General features: G+C 60.6%; 1 protein-coding gene and 1 long non-coding RNA gene across 2 annotated transcripts; one reads left to right on the top strand and one right to left on the bottom strand.

The window, feature by feature from the left end:
* Window positions 1-377: 377 nt before the first annotated feature.
* On the bottom strand, window positions 378-15,022 carry FMOD (fibromodulin). Its single transcript, XM_083812672.1, has 4 exons — window positions 14,905-15,022; window positions 7,109-8,925; window positions 3,828-4,838; window positions 378-1,891 (listed from the first exon to the last, which is right to left on the bottom strand). The coding sequence occupies exons 3-4, from the start codon at window positions 4,816-4,818 to the stop codon at window positions 1,740-1,742; spliced, it is 1,143 nt and encodes a 380-aa protein (XP_083668798.1). The 5' UTR covers window positions 4,819-4,838; window positions 7,109-8,925; window positions 14,905-15,022; the 3' UTR covers window positions 378-1,739.
* A 1,494-nt stretch (window positions 15,023-16,516) lies between these two features.
* On the top strand, window positions 16,517-24,428 carry LOC310887127. The gene is made up of 2 exons (XR_014575663.1): window positions 16,517-21,063; window positions 23,405-24,428. It is a non-coding gene; the product is annotated as an uncharacterized lncRNA (long non-coding RNA).
* The last annotated feature ends 1,572 nt before the right edge of the window (window positions 24,429-26,000 follow it).

Raw genomic sequence — 26,000 nt, 5'->3', positions numbered from 1 at the left:
CTTCCAGCTCAGCTGTTAAAAATAAGCAAGGCTGAATGCCGGAGGACTTGAAAGCATCCAAAATATAACGACCAGAAGCACTGCGCCAGCAGCACCGCCATCCTTTCTCATCCTTCCCCTAACTGGCAGCCTTCAGCATGTGTTTTTTCCCTCTGTATTTTTACATGAACTCCACACGTGGTGTGTTGGGGCGGCAGCTCCGTGGCGTGGGGAAGGCGGCGGCCGCGCGTGCAGTGTCTGGAACAGCCACCAGACGGCAAATCCAGCCTGGGTTATGTCTGCGGGAAGGTCTGGTCTGCAGGAGGGGATGCTCAGAGCAGCCCAGACGCACGGACCTCGGCCTCTCCCTGCATTTGGGATCCCTCAGACACGTTTGGTGCAGTTACAGAAAGGGCTTTATTGGTCGGTATGATATCTACAGTTCATGCGTCGGTGATAGTACAGGTTTTTTTTGGGTTTTTGTTTCTATAGAGTTAGCATGCAGTTTAAATGCAGAGGGTCGAGATGACCTCTTCAGCTTTGCAGGTCAACTCCAAAGCTCAGCTGCCCCTTTGGTTCTCAAACTAAGCCGCCCAAAGAACCAAGGGGGTGTTTTGGCTCTCGGTGAATGGGGACGTGCTGCTGACCGATGCACATGGTGCTGCTAGATCGTTTTCAATGAGAGACCCCAATTAGCGGGGTGGGGAAGAGCTCCGAGCCGTGCTGGCAGGCAGGGTAGAGCCGGGCACACCGCGTTGATTCACACCAGGATGGACCCCGCAGGCACGGATGAGCTTTAGGGGTCAGATCCCGGGATTTTAGGAGCAGCAAAATCCCTCCCTTGTTAAACCCAGGTGGATCCTGCCTGGCCCTTGCACCTCACCTGTGCTGGGCCTGTGTTACACCAAGCTCTGCTCCTGGTAATCAGGGGCATCCACAGCTGAGCGGTCTGGTTTTGGCAGATCTGTGTGCCCCATGCAGACCCCATATGAGCCCCAGCTGCCCTCGTGCCACAGCTGAACGTGATCCCGGGTGCCTCTGGCTGCAGCACCCAGTGTCTGTTCCCTGGGGAGGGGGCACTGGGGGCGAGGGGCTGGCTTCTGGCACAACCCCGAGCTCTGCAGGGCGCTGGTGCTGTGAGGCGCCCATCCCTCGCCCCTGGTCCTGGCCCAAACCAGGGGTTGGGAGGGTTTCTCTCTAAGCTCAGCAGCTGACGGCCGCTCGGCAGCAGCAGGAAAAATTTCTTTCCCATGAGCTTTATGGGGCTGGGGGAAAGGAGGGAAAAAATGAAGGGAAAGAGTGGATTTACTCTTCCCCATCCTAGAGAGAGGGATGCTGGCAGCCAGAGCACCTTTAACCCTTTACCTGTGCAGCTCCCAAGGACCACCAAAGCCTGGCCCAAGGTGAGCCCCGTTAACTGTGCTGGTTCTGCAGGACCCACACCTGAACCCCCCAAATGGAGCTGGGTTTTGGAGATGGGATGAGCTCTCCCCCTTCCCTCCCACAGGGGCTGGGGCATGGCCACGGTGGGATTCGTGCTGGGACCTGTCCCACCCTGAGTGGCCAGGGAGCCGGGAAAGGGGGGGGGACGTCTGGGGCTGAACGGATCCTGCCCACCCGCGTGGGCCGGCGTTGGAGCACCCTTATTGCACTATTGCAGAAGCCAAGTCAAACCGTCAAGCTGCATTAAAATGGGAGTGAGTGTCTCCCCAGGGACGGGGGAGCGAAGTCCTGAGGACCATGGGGGGGGGGGAACCAGGCTAGATCTCGATGACGGTGGCACGCCGCAGGCACAGCGGGGCGTCGGGGGGCACCGCGTTGCGCTTGATCTCGTTCCCGTCGAGCCGCAGGACCTGGAGCCGGGAGTAGTTCATGACGTCCACCACGGTGCAGAAGCTGCTGATGGAGAACTCTGCGGGGAGAAGGAGACCCAGGGATGTCAGGGGGACCTGGTCTGGAGATGGGTCCGGGGGAACCGAGCCCATGCCAGGATGGGCAGGGAAATGATGAAAGTGCCCCTAAATCGCCAGTTATTCCTGCCAAAGTGGGCTCTACGTCCTTCTGCCTTAAGCTGGAGGAGAGGCTGGTGCTTCTGGCCGCAGTCAGAAGCAGCCCGTGTGTGCTCAGAGCTCGGGGAGCCGCGGCTTCGCCCAGCGTGGCTGGAGTGCGGGTAGGAAAAAAGCACGGGGAGCTGGGTGGTGTCAGCTGGAAAGCATCGCTCTGCAGTGGGAATTGCCGTTGCGTTTCATCAGCCTCCACGAGCTGCAGCATCCAGACCCCCCCCAGCACTGCTGGGGAGCGCGACCACCCAGGCAGTGTGTCTGGGGGGGGGGGACACGTCCCTGTCCCCGTCCCCGTCCCCTCTCCTTTCCTCTGCCCCCCCGCTGCTGCCAGCCCCTCTCAGGCCAGGCCCTGCCTGGGTTTGGAGGGAGGACACGGAGCAAATCCTGATTTTGTGCCGGATTTGGGACAGCAGCGACCGACTAGAGGGCAGCAAAGCTCCGGGCTGGGAGCTGCTGGGGAAGGCACTGGGTGCACTGGGGTGCTGCGGGGCACCCAGCCCCAATTCCCCAGCTGAGTTGGGCCACTCTGGGCTGTTTGGCTCCATACGAGCGGCTTTGGGGCAGAGGCAGGGGGGTGATTTGGGTGGCAGGAGGAGGATGCCAGCCCCGAGAGGGCAGCAGCATCTCCTCGGGGGCTGCACAGCACCCAGGGGTGCAGGGGGTGCTGCAGGCACCTCGTCCCCCCACCGAAGGGCTCCCGGGGGGGCTCCCAGGGCTGCTCTAAAGGCCAGCAGCAAAACCCGCAGCTGGAGCAGCTCTGCAGTCGAGCCCGGATGGCTCCGCGGTGGTTTCATGGCATTTGTGGGCAGATATTAACAGCCACACGTTTTGAAAGCAAACATTTGGGAATCTGCTCTTGTTTTCGTGTTTCTGTCAGTTCCTTGGTGCGGGGTTGTTTCCCTTGCAACAGCCGACTGCGGCACGGTGCATCCCCAGCCTGGCCTCGCTCGGGGGCTTCGGCACCGCTCCTGGGGGGTCCTGCCCTGGGGGCTGGCAGGTGACAGGAGCCAGGGTGGATTTTTCCAGGAGATGCATTTTTTTTCTCTTTCTCTCTCTTTTTTTTTTTTTCTTTCTTTTTTTTTATAAACAGCAACCCCGGAACAATCTGTTCCTTTTATTTATTTGTGTATTAAATGGAGTGAATTTTAGTCCTGGCAGAAGGCTCTCTAATAACTAAGAGCTCCTGTCTGTCCCAGCCCTGGCCAGGATGTGTCCAGCAGCTGCAGGCAGCGAGGGGCTCTGGGGGGGCCATGGGTTTCCAGGGGGTGGGGAGGGAGGGCTGGGGGGCATCAGAGCCACCTCTGGGACATGGGAAGGGCTGGGGCCACGCTGCCCGCAGCTCACAGGGGGTTGGAGAATAAAGCAGAGGGTGTCGGACTGGGGAGAGCTGCAGTTGGAGATTTCGGGGCAGAAGGGGCAGCGGGGAGGGGATGTGCTGCCCCGAGTGCTGCAGGCTGCTGAGCACCGCAGGGTTTGTCCCTGGTCCCTTTGCCCCTGCATCGTCCCTGGCCAGAGCAGCTGGTTTCAGAAACCCCAGCTGGTTTCTGGCATCTGCAGCCCAAAGATGCTCAGGCTAAATGCTCGATGGAACCTGAGCTATGAATTTGTGCACCACGAAGGAGCACTCAGAACCAGCACCACAACCAAACCCCTTTCCTACCTTGTTGAGGACCACCTGGGAGGCCAGAAATCTCCCAAATTCCCCTTTCCTGCTCAACCCCCTACCATGGGTTCTGCCTCCCCCTTCCTCTGCCCCCTCCCCAGCACCACCGCGCGCCTGCTCACCGTTGATTTGGTTCCCCTGGAGGTAGAGGTTCTCCAGGTGGGTGCTGACCCGGGGGATCTTCTGGAGCCTGTTGTACGAGAGGTCCAGCTCCAGGATGCTGCTGCTGTTGAACGTGTTGGTGGAGAGACCTTGGTTCGTCAGGCTGTTGTGGGACATCCGTACATAGAGCAGCTTGGGAGAAACCTTGAAATAGTCATCGGGGATGGCGTTGATGTGGTTGTACTCTAGGTAGAGCTGTTCCAGGGCCATTGGGAGCCCGTCAGGGACTTTCCTGAGGTGGTTGTAGCTCAGATCAGCCAGGATCAAGGACTTGAGCCCTTTGAGGGAAGCTCCCATCTCAAAAATGTAGTTGTGGCTGAGGTACAGGGCCGTGAGGTTCTCCAGGCCCTCCAGAGCATTGGAGGGGACCTTGGAGATCTGGTTGTAGGACAAGTGGAGCTCTCTCAGGGAGCGGGGCAGGGGGCTGGGCATCTTGGTCAGGTTGTTGTTGTTCATGTACAGCCTCTCCAGGTTTCTGAGCTTGGCAAAGACCCTCTTGCCCATCTTCTCGCTGGTGATCTGGTTGTTGTGCAGCGCCAGCCACTCGAGCTCCGTGGCGTTGTCGAAGGCCCCCTCCTGGATGGCGGTGATCTGGTTGTTCTGGAAGTAGACGTACTTCATGCGGGTGGGCACGAAGGGCAGGTACCTCAGGTTGCGGGTGTCGCAGTACATGGCCGAGGAGAAGTTGGGGGGACAGTCACACTCCTGGGGACACTGCCAGGAAGGGGCCTGCTGAGGCTCAGGGCCGGGCTCTGCCTCCGTGTCGGGAGCCGGGAGGTACGAGTAAACGTACGGGCTGTTCTCATCCTCGTAGTAGGGCATGTAGTTGTAGGAGGACATTCGGGACTGCCGCATGTAGTACTGCAACCACGCCAGGTCCTCCTCCTCGTTGTACTGGCCCAGGGAGGCCCCGCAGAGCGCAGCGACGAGCACGACGGTGGCCCAGCGCATGGTGCGGGCGCTGGGGGGACCTGGGGGGGAACCAGCAGCAGAATCAGGTGCAGAGCAGGGGCTGGGGGCAGGAGAGCTGCTCCCTGCGGGCTGGGAACTGGGCGGGCTGGGACGTGGGCACAGCCTGGTGGCGCCTGGCAGCGGGGCTGGGGGAGCACGGGGACCCGAGGGAGTCCTACTAAAAGACCCGTGGCTGCAGGCATGTCCCCCTTTGACGTTACCCCATCTCCCCCACTTTCACCTCACGCCTCTTCCAGGGCCTCTCTGCTCACCAAATCTTTCCTATCACTATTTCTGCAGGGGATGGAGATGGGGGCCGCTTGTCGGGGTTTGTGCAAGGCCACAGCTCTGCCCCAAAGGGTCCGGGTTCACCCAAGGCAGGAGAAGGACCACGTCCCACCCCCGCGATCCCACCCCACGGGGGGGCAGCGGTGGCTGCGAGCGCAGGCTGATGGAGCTCGAGGCGGGTTTGGAGGCAGCTCTATATTCTCTATATTTATACCGTGCTCGCTGGCGACATGAGTCGCTGTGGGTTTCATCCAGCTCTCCCTGCCCCCACCACCACGCAGGATGCTCACGCTGCTCGGGCCTGATGGAAATCCTGGTAAACAAGATCTGCCTTATTCTGAAGTGGAAACCACTGCGGAGCTGAGATTTCCCCAGCTGAGCTGCTCCTCCCGGCCTGGTGGGAAAGGGCTGTCACCTGCTGCCCCCCCAGCGTGACACGGGAGAGTGGGACCATCCCAAAACTGCTTGCCCTGCTTATGAGAACCGATCTGCCTGGGGCTGGAGACCGGCGGAGAGCAGGGCTGGGTGCTCAGCACCACGCAAGCAGCCCCTGGAGCCCTTTGGCTTCGCGTGGGCTTTGCTGCACCGTCCCAGGGCGCTGCGCTGGCAGGATGAGGACGCCAGCTACGGCCTCTCGTCCTTCCCCGAGCCTCGTGGCCATGCCAGCACGCAGAGCAGCCTGCGAGCTCGGCGGCTTGAAATGCCTCCAGGAAATACTCCGGGCCGCGCTGCTCGGAGGGGGAGCGCAGCGGAGGCTCCTGCCTGCTGCCTGCTGTACACGTGGCCGGGAGCGCGGGGCTGCCGCCAGCCCTGCTGCTGCCACGGAGCATGGGGAAACCTCGCCGGGTCTGCACCCTGGGGCACAGCTGGGAAAAGGGGAAAAATGGTGAGGCTCGCTGCTGCTTCCTCCGCCTGACCCCCCCGTGCCGCTGGGGGCTGTCACCCAGCCCCTGCGGAGCTGTGGTGGTGGAGCTGGCTGTGCCCAGGTTTCATCCCTGGGGGTCTGTGCCCTCCTGCCCACCCAAACCGTGCTCCCGAGGGGCTGGCAGGTCGCTCGTCCCCAGCCTGGCGCACCCAGCAGCGAGGAGGGGATTTCTTGCCCGCAGAGCCCGGCAGACAAAGAGGGCACAGTTGTGCTCGGGGCAGCGGCTGCCCCGCCACCGAGGCACGCTGGCAGGCTGCTTGTGCTGGAAGAAAACGGGGGCTGAGACCGAGGAGGGCAGGCACGGCTCTCGCTTTCTCTTTGCAGCCGAGGGACAGAGGAGCCGTGGTCCTTTGGGATGCTGCGTGTGCGGCAGGAGCTTGGCAGTTGCAGGCGAGTTTCTTCTCCTCCCTCCCACTCCAGGGCACTCTGCCTGGTGAAACAGAGCCGTCTGCTCCGTGCTGGGGCTGCTGCCCCTTCCTGGGATCCCTCTGTATGGAGCAGGACCGATCCAGGGCTCCCTCCTCCTTTCTCAGTGCCCCCTTCAGTGTGCCACCAGCCCCTGAGCCTGTCCTCGGCATCCACCCTGCTTCGTTTTGTCTCTCTCCCCTCCCCAGCGGGTTCAGCCCCACTTTTGGGTGGCATCTGCACATGCCAGCCACGTTATCTGTGCAATCCCCCAGCCTCCACGCTTCTGTGCTGGAGGCTGTGGGTCCCATCAGGTCACCCAGGGAAGGAGCAGGGTCTGGAGCAAGGGGCACTACGGGCACAAAACAAGCAGAGGAGGAGACAGCAAAGCCACAGGGGGCTGCAAGCAGGAGCTGCACGTGCCCGGGTGTCGAAGGATGTGGGTGCAGGGGTCCCAGTGCAGGTGTCTGGGGAGCTGCAGCCGGGGCAGGAGCCGCGGGGAGCGGGAGAGGGCACCCGGCTGCCGCGGCTCGCCAGCGCTGGCGCCCGCGCCGTGCCACCCGTGTCGCTGGCATGTGCTCCGCGGGGCAGCCGCCCGCCTTCCACGGCAGGGCTATGGAAATCAAACCTCAAAAAAAAAAAAAATCGTAATAAATATGGAGATGGACTTACCAAGCTGAGAGCCTCCTTTCCAAAGCCTCGCTGCTCTGCTCCGGGATCTCCCGTGTGTCAAGCAGCATGTGAGTGTGGCGCCCGGTTTGCAAAGGCTGGTGCCCGCCCTAGATCCCAGACCAAATATTGTGCTTGCAGGTCACGGGCTCGGCAGGTTTTTTGGGGAGTGACCTCCTAGCAGCAGACAGTTTGCAGGAGAGACTGAAGAGACCCTAATGCTGCCTGGCGTTATAAATAACCTGCTTTTTCTTTCCTCCCTCTCTCTCTCTCTCTCTCCCTCCCGTCTTTTCTCATAGGAGTGTTGGCACTTTTCAGGCTCTCTCTGTTTAACGAGTTAGTGGAATCGGGGATGTTGTTTTTAAAAGGGCTGTTGTTAGGTCTCCTGTGTTTCTCATCAGGAAGTGATGAAGAGGCCTCTGGCCAGATTAAAAAATCTCTGATTTTGAGGTGCTGAGGATGTGATTCCTGGGGAGAAGCGAGAAAGTATCTTTAACTTTTGCAGTACCAAGAGAAGGGACGTTATGCCTGCCCTGGCTGCAGCCTGGGCTTCTTCCCCAGGAAGCCTCCGTTTATGCAGCCCTGCTATTAAATATTTAGGATAAACATTTCCATGAACGATAAGGCTGCGGCATCCAAGGTAAATAAATTGCCTACCAAAGAGCCACTGTGACAGCAGGAATTTGTCTTCAGCTTGGCAGGAGAGAGATGCCAAGCTGGCATTTCTGCAGACTGTGCCCATCCTGCTGGGGACTGGGGGGTCCCCGGCGAGGCTCCCGGGGGGGCACAGGGGGTGTGTGTGTGCTGGGTGACCGTGGCTGGGGACATGGGAGCTCGCAGCACTCCCTGCTGTGCAGCTCACCAGCTGGGGACGCAGACCCCCTGGGGGTCCTGCAAAGCTGGGGGGCGGTGGGCGCTGATGCAGCCCCCCAGTCCCCATCTCTGCATGCTCCAGCTTTGGCTTTTTGTCGAAGCATTTCCCCCTGCAAGGATTGAGAAGGAGGAGCCCTGCCCGCCCATCGCCTACTGCTCCGTGCCCGGCTCCAGCAAGCACGCCCAGGTCTGCCGAGGAGCCTGGAGTTATTTAGCGAGCTTGGCAGGTGCCCGGCTCCCTCTGGGCTTGCTTTCTCCTCGCTTCCCATCGATATTTCCCAGCCAAAACATCCTCCTCCCTGGGGGAGCCTCGCAAAGATCCTTATCGATCCGCGGGCCTCGCTGCGAGGGGGAGGAATGTGCGGGTGGTTCGCGGACGGGGTGGCGGGGGACAAGCTGTACAGTGGGGACGGTGCCAGGACGCGAGGCTGCCGGGGAAGGAAGAGCATGCCTGGAAAGCACAGCTCACCGCGACACAGCGCGGGGCCCTGGGCTGCAGGGAGAGAGCTGCTCACTCTGGGGTATTCAGAGAAATCCTGCCTTCGAGTGGGGAAAGAGCACAAGGGGCTGTGCTGCCCAAAAAGAGGTAAATCCCTGGTAAAGCAGGGAGAGGTTTCGTGCTCTCTGAGCCTCTGTGGGATTTAATGGAGCTGGCAGCACCTCTCTGTCCCAGGAAAGCATTGCAATTGCAGCTTGCAGCGGGGCAGGGAGGCTGGAGAGGGGCTCGCGGATGTGTGTGGGGTTGGAGGCTGCGGGTTGGGGCAGGGGATGACCCGGCCGGGAGGGCTCTGCTCCTGCTGCCAGGGAAAACGGTGTGCGGGGTGGTGGCAGCCAGTAACATCTGCTGCTCGGCGCCCGGATGGTGTCAACCAGCGTCACATCTCTGGCAGCTCGAGGTGTCCCGGTGGCCAGCAGCTCGGAGGCTTTTGCAGGGCTTGGATGTTGTTCTGGAAAAGCAAAACGTCCGTAGCTGGGTTAGATAAGGGATGCGGCCTCTCTGCCTTCTGCGAGGCAGAACAGGCACAACGCCGGGCAGGCACCCTGTGGGGGAGGCTGTCCTGCAGCGCCCATGGGGGCTGCAGAGCCCTCATGCATGGTCTGGCTCTGGATGGCTCCGTTCCCCATGGTCACATCCTCCTTTCCCAGCAAAAAACAGTAAAAAAAAGGCATGTTTGAGCTTGTTTTTTCTGTTCCCCAGTCACCGGGACTTTCACCAAATCTCAGCCCGTCCAGCTTCAATGTCCTCCGGGACTGGCTCAGGGAGGTGAAAAGTTGCCCTCTAAAGAAGCACACGCACCTTTTTCTCTGGTTAACCCTGAAATCTCATGTCCCAGGTGGCCAGGGGTCCCCCAGCCACTGGTGGGGCTCTGCTGCGAGGTTTGGTCAGCTCTGGTGCGATTTGATGAGACCTCGGCACTGCTGCTCATTGCAGCCCACTGCAAAGCTTCTGCAGCTCCCCTTGACTTTTGTGAAACCCTTTGGACATCTCCTTCTATAAACGCCTCTCCCTACAGCTGACCGTTCAAAGAAAGCCCTGAATTGGTAATGGGAGCCAGGAGAGCTCCGTCCTGCTCGCCTGAAGCCCCCGCTCCCTATCGCTGCCTCATCTCAGCCGGCGCAGTTGCGCTGACGGCCGCAGTCTGCATCTCGTCAGGGCCAGACAGATGCCTGTGTTGGTTTGCTAAACCAAACTGATGTGAACAGTGTCTGTTTTGTTTGGGTTTGTTCCGGTTGTTTTGATCAAATCCTCTCGAGCTTTGCTTTTGGAACCACCGAATCTGGCCCCTGTTGGCCTTTATTTTTCAAATCCCGGGCTTGGAGCCGGGAGCGCTGCCTTCTCCACGGACAAGCGCGGTTTCGTCAGGCTGCTTCTGGCACAGGGAGCGAGCGCTTCGCAGCCTAAAAAGAATCAAAGCCACCCGATGCTAAGGCCAAAGCTCCTTCTGCCCCTGCGATCGCAGAGCTACGAAGGTGCCGTGCACACCCGAACCCAGCGGTGGCCATAAGCTGCTTCAGAGCCTCTTCCCTTGCTACCCATGGAAATGTTGTTTCTGCCTCTTCCATGTTTCCAACAAGTTGCAGCTCTGCCGAGCTGCCGGCTGCTCTGTGCCCCCACAGTGCAGGTTTTTGGGTCCCTGTCCCCGTGGGCTGGCTGTCCTGCTGGGCGCGGGGTGCCGGCGATGCTACGTGGGGCTCTCACCCCGCAGCAGCTGGGGGTTTCCTGGGGTCTCCTCCTGGGCTTTGTCCCAAAAAGCCAGTTCCCGAAGGATAAAAGGTCCCTGCTGCTGGTTTGAGGGACTCCAGCCACAGGAGTCCAAGCAGGGAGACCTCAACCCTCAGCACCTTCCAGCCCTGCTTGGGAAGAGGGGCTGGAAATGAGCGGGGCAGCACCCGCAGAGCTCCGTGGTGGCCGGGGCCATGAGGCCACCATCCAGAGCTGCCCGTTGCACCAGGCCTCTCGACAGGGTTCGTGCTCCAAATGCTGGAGCTGAGATGCCCTGGAGCCGCTCTCCAGAGGCTCCCAGGTTTGCGTGGCCTTTCTGGGTGTTTGCAACCAGACGTCCTCTCCCTCACCTCCCCGTCCTGCCACCCAGAGTCGATCCCTGTGGTGGGGCTCACCTCTCCCGTGCCTGGAGGAGCAGCCCCACAGCTTCCCCGGGGATTATCCCCTCCGTGCTTCCTCCAAAACCAGCCCCAGCTGGAAGCCCCCCCCTTGCTTTCTGAGGATGCTGGCAGCACCGGCAGGTAAATACCAGGAAAAAGAGGGACGGGGGAGTGGGGGAATCCTGGGGGGAGCAGCAGCAGCTCCCGTGGGGGCTCAGCCTTGGCTGAACCGTGCAGAGGGAACGCGCTCAACATCTGGCGACCGCCTGCAGCTGCTGCAGTCTCCTCCCAGAAATTCAAGGGTCAGCAGGGAAGGGCAGGGCGAAGCCTCCCTCGACCTCCCATCTCACCCCGGCCTCCCTCTTCCCTTTTTTTTTTTTTTCTTTCTTTGTTCTTTTTCTTTTTTTTTTCCTCCCCTTTCCTCTTTTAGCAATACTTTCTGCAACCCAAACAACATTCTTGAACCGGGATTTGAGGCGGCGGGGAGGGAATCGGTCACTCGGAGACAGCGCGACGGCGGCGGGAGCCCCAGGGCTCTGCTGGAAACTCTGAGTCGGGCGCGGGCGATGCTCTCACCGCGGCTCCCGTGTGTCAGCGCGGGCTGCCCCCCCCCCCCGGGCTCTGGGCTCACCCGGTTTCCACGGGAGGTGCTGCAAAGCTTCCCTTGCACCAAGCTGTAAGGGCTCACCCCGGCTGAAAATGGGGTGAGAGGTATCTCCGCACCAGCCACACGTGGCTCTGATTTGCCCCAAAGTCTCTTCTGGGGGAGAGGGACAAGGGGAGGGGCAGTGAAACCCAAATCGTCCCCTACCCACACACACAGCCCCATTCTGCTCCCAGCCACCGACTTCACAGGGCCGCCGGCGCTGGGAAATGATGGTTTAGCTGGGGAAGGCTCTGCACCGTCCCACCCTAATTACAGGCTGCCTTTGGGGCCCCGCAGCCCGATGTAATAACTGCCTGCCTCTTGGGGTCTGGGGTTTATTAGGGGGTGCACAGCATCCTCCCAGTGCCTTGGGTGCAGGAATGTCCCCGCAGCTCCCAGCCCTACCAGTGGGCAATAAACGGTCTCGGGACATCTGCACGCACGCTATGATCCCCTCCCCTGCAGCCCCCACGCGCTGGATTTCTTAAAAACCCATCGACGGGCTCCTCGCAGCGTGGATTTACCAGCACAAAGAGGGCCAGAGCTTATTACAACCACTGTAAAACGTGTTTGAAAAGGTTAAGTGCCTAATTTAGAACAGAGCTGGAAACTCTGAAGCATTTCCTCCTCCCGTCGCTCCCTCTCCTGTCCCTGGACGTCTGCTTTACGCCGGGAACATCCCCGTGGCCAAGGGAGGCTCGCTCTGAGCACGCAGCGAGGCACCTTTGGGAGCCCGCAGGTTCGGCAGAGCAGCCAGGAGAGCAGCTAGCAGGGGGTTAGCCAAGTTCAAAGCCACTGCGGGGGACAGGCCACGTAGCCCCGGCAGGTGTCACAGGCTCCGGTGCCGTGATTTACGGCCCGTGGTGCAGCTCTTCAGGCTCGTAGATGTCACAAGGCACTGGGGACAGATCCAGCAGGGTGCTGCCACCCTCCTGGCCCCGTCCGTGGCACCCGTGTACCCTGACCCGCAGCAAGGCCCTGCCCCTGCTCCCCGGGGAGGGGGGTATCCGAAAACAGAGCCCGCCCCTGCTTGGCCACTGCAGGACACAGCAGCACCGCTGGGACGTGGCAGCAGCCCCCAGCCCCTTGCTGGAGCAATAGGGAGGGAGGAGGGGATGGGAAGAGGTTTGGGGACGGGGATTGCTCTGCGTTTTGAGGCTGAGCAAGGTGCCCCGCCGGGAGCCAGCCGCCTCTCCCCTTCCCTCCCCGCCGTGGCATCGAGGGAGCTCCAAAGGCTGCCAGGTGCTGGCTGCGGCCGTGCAAGGAGCAGAAGGAAAAAACGCAGCGTTTCCTTGCTCAGAGCCCTCAATTCATGTCGTCAAAGGCCCTTTGAGCGCCTGGCTCCTCTCAGAAGCCTCCCGGCTCTCCTGAACAAACAGCAGATGGGAACAGGTTCCCTCCAGCCCGCTGACTGAGGCTCCTGGATGGGGAAAATCTCGCAGCCTGTCCCCTGCAAGCAGGGAGCCTCGGAGCCCTCGTGCAAGGTGCTGAGCCCCAGGGTCCCTTCTCTGCCTGTGCCCAGCCCCGTCCCTTGGTGCCAGCCTCTTCTGTCCTCAAAGAGAGCGCCCGGTGCCCAAACCTCCCTGCAAACAGGGCTGCAGGCGCGCCTGGAGCCAAATATAAACCGGTGCGAGATTAATAAATTATAAGCAGCAACCTGAGCTGCACCAGGGAGCACACGAGGAGAAGGCCTTGCGCATGCAGCCGTGGGTCCCTCCTTCCTACCGCTGCCCTCAAACGATGCCAACACCGTTAAAATGTGCAGGGCCCCCCCCCCCCGATGGATGCCCCCATCCGTGAAATGCAGCCAGCTCTGGGATGGGGGCAGCAGGGCTGGCGACGGGGGGGTGATGGAAGGATCTGGTCCTGTGCCCCCCACCCACAGCCCCGTGATGGGCACCCAAGCCTTTGCCAGAGCCTTGTGGCTCCCCCCTGCCTCCGTATGAACCCCCCCCCCTCCAGTTCAGGGAGGTCACGGCACCGATCTCCCCTCCCTGGCGGCGCGCGGTCTGTTTTTTTCTCTAAAGCATCTGAAATATGAACAAAAAAAAAAAAAAAAAAAGCAAAACATCAGCTGCCTGGGAAACCCATTAGCCTTCCCGCCTGCTCCTGCCACCTGGCTCCCCGCGCTAGCAAACAAAAAGCAGCACCGAGAGCCTCCGCCGAGCCCTCCCTGCGAACCTCTGCCCTCCCTGCCCTGGCACTCGGGTCTTCTTCCGAGCTGCAAGTGCTCTTCCCCGTGAAGGGAAGGCATGTGTTTCTTTTTTTTCATATATATATAAAAAAAAGGCTTTGGAGATAAACAGGAGCAAGAAGCAGGGCGTGGGCGTTCTTTGCTTTTGCTTCTGTTCTGCCGAACTGCGCCGTTCAGGGGGAACTCGGGGTCCTGGAAATAAAAGGAGCAGCTGCAGGGCTGTGGCACTGAGGGGACGGCGTCGACCTTGGGGTTTTGGGCAGCGATGCTCCCGGCCCTCTCTGTGCTGTGGGGCCCGTTGCTGGTGCCCTGTCTGTCTGTCGGTCTGTCCGTCCACATGGATGGCGAGTGCTGGAGGTGGATGCGGGGCTCCAGCCCCATGGGCTGAGCAGCGCCGACCCCGATCCTACAAAGCGGCTGCCGGGGGGGGGGCTGCGGCGGGGGGCGACGGGGCCCCGTGGGCGGGTGCAGCTGGGACGGGGGTGGGCCGGGTGCTGCTGAGCTCTGTCAGGCCGGCAGCAATAATTAGCGATGATCAAAGCGGCTCCTTCCCGACAGCGCTGGGTGCCGGTGCCTGGAAATCTCGGCAGCGCTCAGGCTGCCGGCACGCAGCAAACATCGCCCGCTGCTGCCTGGGGACGAGCATGGGCTGGTGCCTGCTGGGGCTGAGCTGCTCCCGGGGTCCCCAGCACCGTTGGGGGGATTTTTTAGGGATCTGGAGCCTCAACATGGGTAGAGCTGCGTGTGTGGCTGGCGTGCAGGGCACGGGGAATCCGCTCCCAGCCAGGCGGTGGCTGGGTCTCCATCTCCATCTGAGCTCAGGCGGATAAGGAGGAATAAGTGGGAGCTCCTCAGCGACCCCTGAGCCCCAGCCCGTCTCCCCCACCTGGGGCTGTCCCAGCAGCGCGTGTCCCTGCCCGCAGCCAGCCCTTACCCCCCGCGCCCGACCCCTGGGCGCTCAGCCCTGCCCTCCTCGGGGGCGTTTGCAGCGGGAGGCTCGGACGAGCGGTGCCCCGGCCGCGCTGCATGTGGTTTGGTAAATTCTTGCTTTGTTTTCCTTCGGTTTCCGCTGGCCCTCTCCGAGGACAGTGTGTGCGGGCTGATCAGAGCCGGGACGGCCGCCAGCTGCGCCGGCTCCATCGGCCCCAGAGGAGGCATCAGCGGCTTCTCCTCGAGCCCCGGGGTGCCTGCTAGCGCTGGGAGAAGCTTTCCAGAGGAACCAGCTCCTCTCCCCTGCTGCTGCTGGCTGCTCTGGGGGGGTGTGAAATGCCCCCATGCTCTGCTCTGCTGTCGCCACAGAAATGAACACAAAACCGTGTCAAAGCCCAACCCCGTGCTGCTGGCCTCATCCCAGCCCCAGCCTGCCCAGCTCATGCAGGGACATAGGAAAAAGCCCCATCACCCCCAGACCGGTCCCAGCCACCACCACGCTTGCTCCCGACCCCCTCCACTTGCTGCCTCCACCTCGGTTTTGTCCCCTACCTGCTTGGGGGCCCCGGGTTTTTTTCCTCCCCCTGCCTCCTCCGCGTCCATCCCTTCGCGATTGTGCAACGAGGCACATTGTGTTTGCAAAGCCCCGGGACCTCTCCCTGGCTCTGGGCTCAGTTTTGTCTCTGCCTTCAAAGAGAGAAAGAGGAATTGCTGCCGAGCTGAGCCCGGCGCCTGGCCCCCGCTGCTGCCGGACCACGCAGCGGGATCGCGTACAGGGGACGTTTGGTGCCTCCGGCACAGAGGGGGACCATAAGCAACCAGCCGTCCTCTCCCAAAACACTGCCACCACAGCAGCAGGCTGCCCCAGCGCTGCACCGTGTCACCCCCAGGGACATGAAAACGCTGGAGGAGCCCCCGTGTTTCCCTGGGACGGGTCAGCCTGGCTGCAGCTCAGCCCCGGCGCGGCGTTTGCTGCCCACCTTCGGGCAGCCCCAGCCTCAGAGAGAGAGGAGGAGAGGAAAAAGGTTGCCCAAAACGGGACCAAAACAAATAAGGGGTGGAGAGATAGGTGGGCTATCAGCCCCCACGGGTAACCGTGGGGAAAACGGCTCCTCCCGTAAGGATTTCCTTCCTTTATTTTCTTTTTGGAGAAGGCTCCAGCTCCCGCTCTCCCCACCGACAGCCAGCTCCTTCCCGGCCAGCAGCGCCGCGCTGGAGGGAGGGGTTGGCTGCCTGCGTTTCTCTCCCTTTTCCCTGCAAGAGCGCGATGCTGATGTGTAAGCCCTGGGTCTCTTTGGCTCCCCAGGTCCTCCATGGCTGCGGCAGTGGCTGCGGGGAGGAGGCAGCCAGCAAGCCGCTCCTATAGATGCCGCTCCAGGCTCCTGCATATACATTTCCGCGGCTGCCTGCCCGTGCTGGAGCAGGAACGTGCGTCTCCGAAGCTGCACGGGGATTAATGGGCTGTAAAGGAACAGGGCAGCTCTGCGTGCCGTCCCCGTCCCAGCCAGCGACGGTGTGCGGCCCCGAGCCGGCTCCGCTCCAGCAGCTCCTCCGAAACATCCTGGCTCGAAGCGGTTTTACAATAAGCCTTCATTTCCAGGGAGCCTGACCTCCTCATTAATAAATCAGCTGTGTTATTGAACGCATGAATAATGCATGATCACACCCAGCCCCGCGCTAAACTGTGTGTAAAAATTAATTAATCCTCTCACGTAACACCCTCGAGGGCTGGTGATGAATGGCTGCGCGCCGCTCGCGCTGCTGCTAGCGGTACCCAGCGCCTGCAGCACCTCGTGGTAACAGCTCCGGGCATCCTGCTCGCCCCAATGGGGGGTTCCCCACTGCCGTGGCAGCCCTCCAGGAATTCTTTCGGATGCTTCTTTCTCTGGGTGTTTTAAAGGGGAAAATCCCCCTTTGTTATGGAGCCGCTGGAGGAAACCCCAGCAGCATCCCTCTCCTCGAGCATTTCCTCTGGGAAATAACGTGGGCTTCTCTCTTTCCCCGACCTTTTCCTGCGGTGGCTGTTAATAACATGAAATCCTAAGTAAATGTCTCCATTCAGGTGCACTTCACAGGAAACCGTCAGCAAACACCGGCGTTGCTGGTGCAATCTCCTGGAGACCCCCAAATGGGAATCAGCCCCCGGGACGGCCTTGATCCCAGCAGGGTCCTTCCCCCAGCGGTGCCATGGGAGGGGTGGGGACACGTTGTTAAACATGACAAAAGCTTTTGCCCCATGCTTGGTGCCAGGGAAAGGGTTGGGCTGCCTCTGGGGTTTGCTCTGGGCTGTTTGCTCCCAGGCTTTGCTGCTGCCCTGGCACGAGCATCGCACCCACCCGGCGATGCGATCGCAGGGGGTTCTTGGGGGGATCTGGAGGCGGTGTAAGCTGGCAGGGGCCCTGCTGACACGGGGAAAGCTCTGCTCCCCACCTCTGCACGCAGCATTTTAGCAAATGTGCTGAAAAACGAACACGTTTCCTTATAGCTTCACATGCATAGATGTTACCCTTGGCTCCACGCGAGGGGCCAGGTGCCCTGGGACTGAAGGAGCTTTTGTTGGGGAAATGTTTGCAGGAGCCGTTTGAAAACTCCTTCTAGGTCTCTCGTCCTGCCTCCTTCTCCCAGCCTTTCCCCAGCTGGCAGAGGTGATCCTGGGGGCTTCCAGCTGTGCCCCCCAGCTGCAGCCTCCTTCTCTGGGGAAGCCTCATGCCCCAGCCCCTGCTTTCCTCTGCTCCCTGCAGGCTGCAGAGCCCCGGGCTCTGCTCTTGTCTTGCCTTGTCTTTGCTTCGCTTTGCTTCTCCTTCACTCTTTTCTTTCTTCGCTTCTCTTTGCTTCTCTTCTCTTCTTCACTTCACTTTACTTTGCTTCCCTTCCCTTCCCAAACCCTCCCAATTAAGTGTTTCCGAGCAAGGTTGTCCTGAAGCATCTGCAGCTTCAGAAATCCCCTGCAGGTTGCCTCTGAGGAGCATTTCAAAGGGTTTAACTGCTCTGATACTGACTCCGTGCCACCGTCGGGAGCTGCCAAAGCTCCAAGGTGGCTGCACGCAGCCAGCGGGAGCTGGGCACAGGGACAACGTGACCCCAGATGCCACCATCCCCAGGGGGCTACGAAATGCCAGGTCAGGGCCACCAAACCTCCCAGCTCCTTGTGCATGGCTCGAGTCCTGGGTGCGGCTCTGCAGACAACCAGGACAGGGCTGGAAGGAGCCCAGGGTGGAAACATCGCTTGTTTGCGTCCGTAGCTGCGGCTGGTTCCTCCGATGGCCAAGAGCTACGTCAGGAGGAGTTTGACTTCATATGTCAGGACGGTGTCTGCTGGAAGGAAACCGGGGGCGGCTGGGCGGGCGAGCGTGCGATGGGGACGCTCCGGGGGAGACAGAGGGCACTCGGCCAGGGCAGGGCTTCAGGAGCAACCCTGGGGTCAGGAGCTCTGGCTTTTATGGGGGATGCATGGTCCTGGGGCTCAGCACGCAGCCAGGATAGATGCAGGCTGTAAAGCTGCTGCTCCGGTCCCTGCTGGCCACGGGGACAATGTCCAGGATGGTGGCCACCCCTTCCTTGCCCTCGCTATGTGGTTGGTGGCCCGAGGAGCCCCAGGCTGGGGTCTGCGTCCGCCAGGCACGGCGCTGCTGCGAGGGATGCTCCTGGGTGCAGGAGGACGGGCGCTCCCCGGAGCACCCTCCAGACGTGCGCTGCGTTACGATTTAATCAGGGCTGTGCTGTGAGACCATGGAGCTGCTCCTAGAGGCATCTCCAGGGCTCTTCTGTGGCCTCTTCGCCTGCACAGCCACCGTCTCCCTCCCCCAAGCCCTTCCCGCGCTGTTTAATTGTCTCACTTAATCAATGCAAGCAAGTTGTGAGCCGTGAGCGCTCTCTGATCCCGGTGCAAATCCCTGTAAAGCACAGCTGGCGAACCTCCCCCCCGGCCTTTGTCTGGTTTCCTTTGCAGGTTTACAGGACTGGGTGCTCCTCACCTCCGAGGGCAGGCTGGACCGTGCCGGACAGGGCGTCTGTCTGTCTGCGGGGTGCCCTCAGTCCCACGTGCAATATCCCAGCACGGGGGTTATCAGCACAGCTCCATCAGAAGGCATGATTCAGGGCTGGAAAATCATCAGCGCTTTTCCTTCTGGGCCGTCCCCATAGTGGCCCAGATCTGCCTTCATTGGTGTCCCCGCTGATGTCCTCAGCATCACGGGGAGCTTCCAGGCTGCGTGGTCTGTTCCCTGCGCTGATCCTGGAGCCCCAGCACACAACTGGCCAGGATTAAACATCCCCGGGTGAATCAAGATTAATTTCCAGCCCCGTATGGAACCGGCTGAACCCGGGTGCCAAATCTGCAAAGTGGTTTGCGCTGTGGCATCAGTGATTCCCTTCAAGGACAACAGACGGATCTCTCTCTCTGTCCCTCCACCACTCATCCGGACACCCCAAAGCACCCCAAGCGTGCAGCGGGGAGCGGGGAGGGAGACGCTCCACACCTGGGTGATGCCCAAGGCAGATGATGGAGACGGGCAGAGGAAGGAGCATCTTCCCCCACTGTAGGAGAACCCAGGGGGCTGTGGGGACCTGGGTGGGCAGCAGGGCTGCGGGGACGGGGAGGCAGCAAGGGGCTGGGGCCGAGGTCGCTGCGGCCGGGCTGCATGCAGCGATGCCTGCTGGCAGGGGCCGGGCTGCTGGCGAGACGCAGCTGGATGGCTCGACGTTTTTCCAGGCCTGTGTCTCAGTTTCTCTTTATTTTACGTGTTTTTATTTCCTATTAAAAGCGCGCTGTCTCATTTCCTCCACGAAAAACAAGGCTCTTTCAGCGAGATGAATTCCTCCGGCTTCAGCAAAGCCCCAAGTCTGCGCTGAAAAACAAACAGGCTGCGCGGGTCACAGCTGCCTTCGCCCCGTGCTCCCCTTGCACCTCATGTCCCCCGTCCCCTCCCAACTATTTCTGCAGCCAGGCTCCGAGCAGCGATGCTGAATCACATCAAGCACCTCTCGTCGCCCCTCTCCTCCCAGAAAACGTCCCCAGCCCTTGTTTTGATGGCGCTGAAGGAGGAAGAAGTGGTGACACTGTTTCCCAAGCAGCTGCGTCCCCTAGCTGCTTTGGGAAGATGCTGGGGATAACAGCAAAGAGACTGGGGCCCCCTCGGCCCTGGTGTTGGCTTTGGCCGTGGTTTTGCAGCCTTCCACCCGCAGGAGAGCGAATCCTCGGAGAGCTCCCGGGCTGCAGGAGCTGCTACCAGAGCATCTGCCTCCGCTGGAGCAGCGGCGCGGATGCCTTCGAGATGAAAACACTTCCTCTGCTGCTCCACCTCCACCTGACATTTGGGAAAGCAGAGCCGCAGCTCCCCCGAGCTTTCCAGCTCTCCTAATTGGAGTCATTACGCACGCTGCTAATCACGCAGAAAGGCATGCAAGGGCGCGGGGCAGCAGCGCTGCTTCCAGGAGGGAGCGTGAGGAGGAGCCATCCCCTCTGCTGTCCGGGGAAGGGGGTGTTTGTCCTGCCCGGGGAGCACTGCCGGTGGCTCTGGTGGCACCCGGGGCCATGTCCCCCATGGGAGAGGTCTCTGGGTGAGGTGGGGACACTTTGTGCAGCCCACCCCGTGCCACAAACGGGGGCAGAGCTGTGCAGCCTGGACCCCAGCCCACGAGGGTTGGGTTTGGGGATGTTGCCCCCACCTGTGCCCAGCTCCTCACCCAGCCCCAGGGCTGCAGATTTGCACCATTTGGGGGTTTATCTTTATTTTCTGGCCATGCTGAGATTAAGCCAGCAGAAGGCAGACTTTCTGGATGGCGCTGCTGCAGCAGGAAGATTTTGGGGGGTGATGCTCCCCGGGGCAGCTGCTCTGCCCCCCAGCGCTGCCCGTGCTTTGCTCTGGGCTGGATCCGTCCCGTCCCTCCCGGCACAGGCAGCGGAGGGCACGGCAGCTTCTGGGAAGGCTCCTGATGGCTGATTTTACAGCCTTGGCAGCTCGGCTCGGCCTTCCGTCCGCTTCTGCTTCAATCAAAATAAATGTGCAAAATTAAAGTATCGGAGCCGAGCTCCCCCAGGCAAGGAGAAACAGAAAGATGTTTATTTTCCAGCCCTGAGCTATGTATTCCTTATGAAATGCTTGCTGCTTGCCGGGCTCGAAGGGCTGGCAGGGCTCAGCGGCTGCGGCTCACCAGCGACGGTGCACGCCAGGACAGGGCGAGTGCCCCCGCCCCGGGGCTGCGATCGCCACCGCGGGGCAGCTGCTTAAAAACGAAGGGAAAAAAGGCAAAGGAAGAAACGAGCCGAGGCTGAGGCACGATGCTTTGACAGCTTCGGGTTTCCTTTGGAGCCACGGGGAGGCTGAGGGCTGCGCAAACATGCCTGCCCCGGGGAGCCGGCTACGCGAGGCGCGATGCCGGGGTCAGGGAGGGGAGCAGCGGGCTGGAAAAAGTGGTGGGAGCTGCCAGCACGTCAGGCTGAGCTCTGACACTTCAAAAGAAAGGCACAGCGAGACCCAGAGCCGGTACTGGTGGCAAACACCTGGCCTCTGAGCACGTCCCGGGTCCTCCCAAGTGTGGGGTGAGAAGCAGCTGTAATTACTGATTGCGTTAGGTGGGGAGTTATCAAAGGCCCCGAGCTGCTGGCAGTGGCTCCGTTCTGGATGGAGGAGTGAAGGTTTGCACCTTCAGCCAGTAACTGCAGCCAGCTTTCCAGCCCTCGCCCTCGGGGAGCAGCCGAGGCACGGGGAGGTGAGGAAGAGGAGTGCTGAGGGTGCCATGGGCTGTGCCAGGTGGGGTTGGGATTGGGGTTCCCAGCTGTGGCTGGCAGATGCGTGGGGTTTGTGGACTTGAATTTGCTGTGGAAATGTTTGTGTCTTCCTCTGAGGGCTTTCAGGGCTCTGCGAGTGAGGGAAGATGGAAAGCGCAGGTCCAGTGGCGGCCCACCGGGACCCGCTGTGTTTACTGGGCTTTGGGAACGCTGCGGACGAGGGAGGAAATAGCACATGCACAAAACCCTCCGAGGATGCAGAAATGGGAGGACTTGCGAATACCAGAGAGATCAGAGGGGTTAGAAAAAGCTGCAGGAAACACAAAGGCCCAGTTTGGAAAACGCAAAGCAAATCCATCTGGAGGGGAATAGGGAACGGCCGCAGCACAGCACGTCGAGGATGCTGCGAGCTCCGGGGGGCAGGGGCTCTGCTCCGGGGGGTGCCTGCTCGAGTGCTGCCCTCTGCTAGGAAGGAGGAGCAGCCCCTCGAGCCGACCCAGCTGGCTGCACCCTGCTGCCTTAGCCCACGGTGCTTGGTGCCACAATCCCCATCCATAAGCGCGGGGGCGAAGCGCGGGCGCAAAAACGCACATGTGGGAAATGCCATCCCTGCTGCTGGGATGGAGCCGGGGGTGTTGGGGTGCTTTGAGGGGTGCCTGGGCCACCTCCATCCCTTCCTGCATCTCCTGGGGGAAGCAGGGCAGCGGGAGCGTGGAGCTTTATTGCGACATGCAGGCTGAGGGAGGATTAAAAGCAGATTGATCGGGCCCTAATAGCTGCGCTGTAAATTCCTTCCCCAAATGCTGCATGAGAGCAGAGAAACCCCGGTGTTCCCAGAGCTCCCTTGTTTATTAAACAACCTAATGAAGTGATTTGATTAAAAGCAGGGAAGCCTTTCTGGCTGCCCCGGTGCTTTGTAGCACCCTGGGATTAGTGAAACTGCTACTTGAGAGATGCGAAGTTTTAAGATGTGCCATTGCTAAGAGCAGCTCAGTCCCAGTTTTGCAAGGGTTTGTCGCGTGGCTGACGTTTGTCACTTGGGTGCAGGAGAATGGGGGGGGGCGCAGGAGGGCGGGGGACCCCGGCGTGTGCCCCAAAGCTGAGCCAAGGCAAGGGGCTGCAAGCGAGCGGTGCAGGAGGGCTGCGCAGCCGAGATCCCTGCCTCCCGAAACTCGTAACTCGGGGGTTAAGTGACTTTGCAGAAAACGAGCTCCAGAGCCGGCAGCAGGGTTCCTCCTATAGAAACTCCGCTGCTCCGAATTTCTGAACGTGACCGCAGGGCTGCGAGCGATGAACATCCAGGGAGGAGCGAGGGAGATGAAAGGGAGCGGGGCGAGCGCGGCGGCGGGCGCTTGGCACCCATCGCTGCTCGAACGGGAACCGGCACCAAACAGGGCTGGGAGCTGCTGCCAGGGGCTCCTTGGGGCTGTGCTAATGCTGCTAATTAATAGCAACAGTAGTAAAGAGCTGGTGAGTTTGAGAGAGAAGAGGCTAGCCCAGGCTGTGGAGGGAGAGTGGGAAGGAGCAGCATGAGTTACAGACGTAAAAAGAGAGGAGGCAATGTGACCTCTGCAGATACACAAATTACTCAGCTCCTTCTGGCTGCATCAAAGATTTTCTGACTCACCAGCCGGGGGATTTAACCCCTGGATCTCGGGCTGCACCAGCAGCTCCTCGTCCATGCAGGAGGGTGGTGGGGTGCCAGGTGCCCCCCTCTGCTAGGACAGGAAGGCTCCGGTGTCCCTGGGGTTTGGGGGGCTCAGTACGGAGCCCCACAACAGGGGAGGTGGAGGAATGAGGATGGAGAAGGTGCCCGCAGGGCTGCCCGAGCCTTCCAGCTGCCCAAGAGCTGGCTCAAATCCTGCAAGCGCGCCTGGCTCTGCCCCTCTCCTCCCTGGAGCCAGCTGGTGCTGGAGGAGCATCTGCAACGCCTTGGGGGGATTTGGCCTGGCAGATGGTCCGTGCGAAGGCCCAGAAAACCTGGCTTTAGCCCAGCACCAGCTTTGCCATCCACCAGCACAGGAGGCGGTGATGGGGGGCTCCAGACAGCCCTGCCCTCCCCTGCTCCCACCCTTGAAGGGGTTAAACCCGCCCGGGCTTGGCTGTTTCCTTGCAGCCATGGGGGGCAGGAGCTGGGGGGGGGCAGGAGCTGGGGGGGGACAGGGTGAACGCTGAGCACAGCGGGCATTGGGGCTGTGCTGGTGAACGGCTGGGAGCAAGTGGGGAGAAGCAGGGAGATGAGATGAAAGATGCTCGGCTAGGTGGAAAATACAGGAGGGCTGTGATTTATTCGCTGTTCCCCTTCATCTCCTTTCCTCCCAGTTTTCAGCATGGTTTGCGAAGAGTTTATCTCTAAGCTTGTGCAATGACTGGACTGGCTCCATGCAGAAACGGATTGGGAACAGAGCAAAAAAAAAAAACCACCAAGCCAGGAAAACAAACCTGGAGCTCGAGCGGAGCCCTGATTGATAACCTCGACTCCCAGGGCCTCTGGAGCCCGTCGGCACCGAGCTGGGATTTCACCACGACAAGTTTGATTATGAGATTCCCTGTACCGCCGGGGGAGGCAGGAGCCTCGTTGCACCAGCCTCTCCCACTGCATTGCTGCGTCCTTTCCTCAGCCTCGGTGGTTCTCTGCTTAAAAGAAAAAGGGAGAGCAGCAGCTTGAGCTGGACAGGAGCGGGGTTTTCAGTTTCACTGGAAAGGCTGCACATTCTGCTTTTTTTTTCCACTCCAAAATAATACATGAACAAAAATAAGAAGTTTCTCGTAAAACAGAACTGTTTGGGGGAGGAAAAAAAAAAAACCACACCTCAATTGGACTTGAAGGAAACATTATTTTCTCAATACAATCACAATACTTCAGTGCTATTTTTACCCTCGGTAAAGCCTTCAGTGGGAAACGGAGATGCTGCGGGATGCTTCTGGGGATGAGATTCCGCCTGGGGTGCTGCGTGCTGGAGGCTGCCATGGCACCAGGCACATATCTGCGCTTGTTCCCGCAGCGCTGCTTCCCGGTTTCGAGGCAAAGGATGGGGCTGAAGCAAGGGGACGGGGGCTGTGGGGTGACCCCTGATGCCTGTGCTGGCTTTGCTGCCAAAGCACCCTCAGCTCAGCCCCCTGAAATGGGGAACACCGGAGTCTGAAGGCAGAGCTCCTGCCGGGGCTCCTTTAGGGTGGGAGATGCTGAGACCCCAGTTTTGGGTCCGGTGACGTGCTCACCTCCCCCTGGGCTCCCCAGCGGCTGCCCAGATGTCTGCTCCGTCCCTTTGCACAACGAGCTCTTTGCACAACTGGGCCTCAAATATTTGGGTGATGAGTGGCCGGAGGAAGGGCTGGGTGATGAGTCCATGCTCTGGACGATTCCCAGCTCTACCAAGCTTGGGGGCGATCCAGGGTTAATTACAGCCCTGCTCTTCCCGAGGGGGGAAGGAAAACTTTTATAGGGGATGGGGGTGTGAGGATACGGCCCCGGAGGACCGGTCCTGGAATGTTTTTGGAAATCTGATGCTGCCTCCGATGTTTCCCTGCTCAGCAGTTGACCAAGGGGAGCTGCAGTGCTGCGAGGAAGAGTTAACTCTTGCCTGGGAGCGCTGCAGCTGCTGCAGGGGAGCGGCGAGGTTGGGTTATTGGGTTAGTCCCTGCCTGGGCCAGCTGGGTGCTCGCCCACGGCTGGCATGTGGAAGGAAGAATAGGGCTTGGGGAAGGGGGAGAAATCCTCCGGGTGCTTCCTGGAGAAGGCAGAGACCCAGCCACAGTGAGATCCTCATTCCTTGAAAGAGGCTGAGAGGAGAAAATGGGGCGTTTGCCTGCGAAGGGAAAAGCACAAAGCGGATAAGAAATGGGTTTTGGTTTCCTGGTGGGAGCAAGGGACGTGGAGAGGGTCAAGGACCGGATGCCGCAGCCTAAGTGTGTCCAAATAGTCCCAAATCTGCCGCAAGAGTGGCCGTGGGTCAGAGGGAGGTGGGAAAGGCAGCAGGAGGGGCGATGGGGGTGCGTGATGGGGGCACCCCAGGGGCTGAAGGTGGCTGGGTGAGGGGCTGCAGGGGGTGCTGTGCCGGGGGTCTGGCACAAAGGGTGCTGAGAGGGGTTGAGTCAACCCCCCCGGCAGCTCTGAGCCGTTAGTGAAGTGAGCTGAATTTATAGCTGTAATATTTGGAGCAGTTTCGGGGTATCTCTGGGGCTTTGACGAGGCCTGTTTTCTACTCGCGCTCTGCCAAGCAATACAGGCAAATCTGCGCCGGGCGTAACGAGCAGTAATTTAATGGGGCTGCTGAGATTACTTCCCAGATCGGGCTGCCACATCCATCATCCCGGCCCCTCTGCGCTCTCTGGTTTCACCTCCCCATCACGCGCGCACCGACACCGGTGCGGGGTCGGGGACCTCGGGGCTGCCCCCACCACATACTGGGTGCATAGTAAGGGGTTTCCCTGCGGGAATGTCCCCACCTGGGACACACGGGCTTGGTCCCCAGCTGCCGATAACTCCTGGTTTTATCACCTTGCTGAAGTCTCTCCGTGACGCTCCTTTCCTGCACAGCAGGAGCACGTTTATTAAGAGGCAAGGACGATCATCAGGATGTCCCCGGTGGTGTCCTCTCCGGTGATCCTGCTCTTATTAGGTCTCCGGGCACCCCAATTTATTTCTCTGAGCCCACCATGGGGGAAGCAGCTGCTGGGGGTGGGGGCAGCCCCCAGACCGGGAGCTCTGGGGGCAGTGGGGGGCTCTGGCACCTCGTGCCCCCCACCCCGGGGAGGTGGCCGGGCTCCCGGCGCAGCTGAAGTCATGCGAGGAAAGCAGGCGGCTGGCTCCGGCCTACGGAGAGGAAAAATACTGGACAAGGGGGAGGAGGGGAGGATGAAGGCCAAAACCGAGGGAGGGCCGCAGGGCCAGACGCGACTCAGGTGTTCCCATCGC

The sequence above is a fragment of the Anser anser genome (assembly GCF_964211835.1).
Source record: "Anser anser genome assembly, chromosome: 27".
NCBI classification, from domain to species: Eukaryota; Metazoa; Chordata; class Aves; order Anseriformes; family Anatidae; genus Anser; species Anser anser.
The sequence above is the reverse complement of the archived record's forward strand: the minus strand, read 5'-3'. Positions and strand labels throughout refer to the sequence as shown.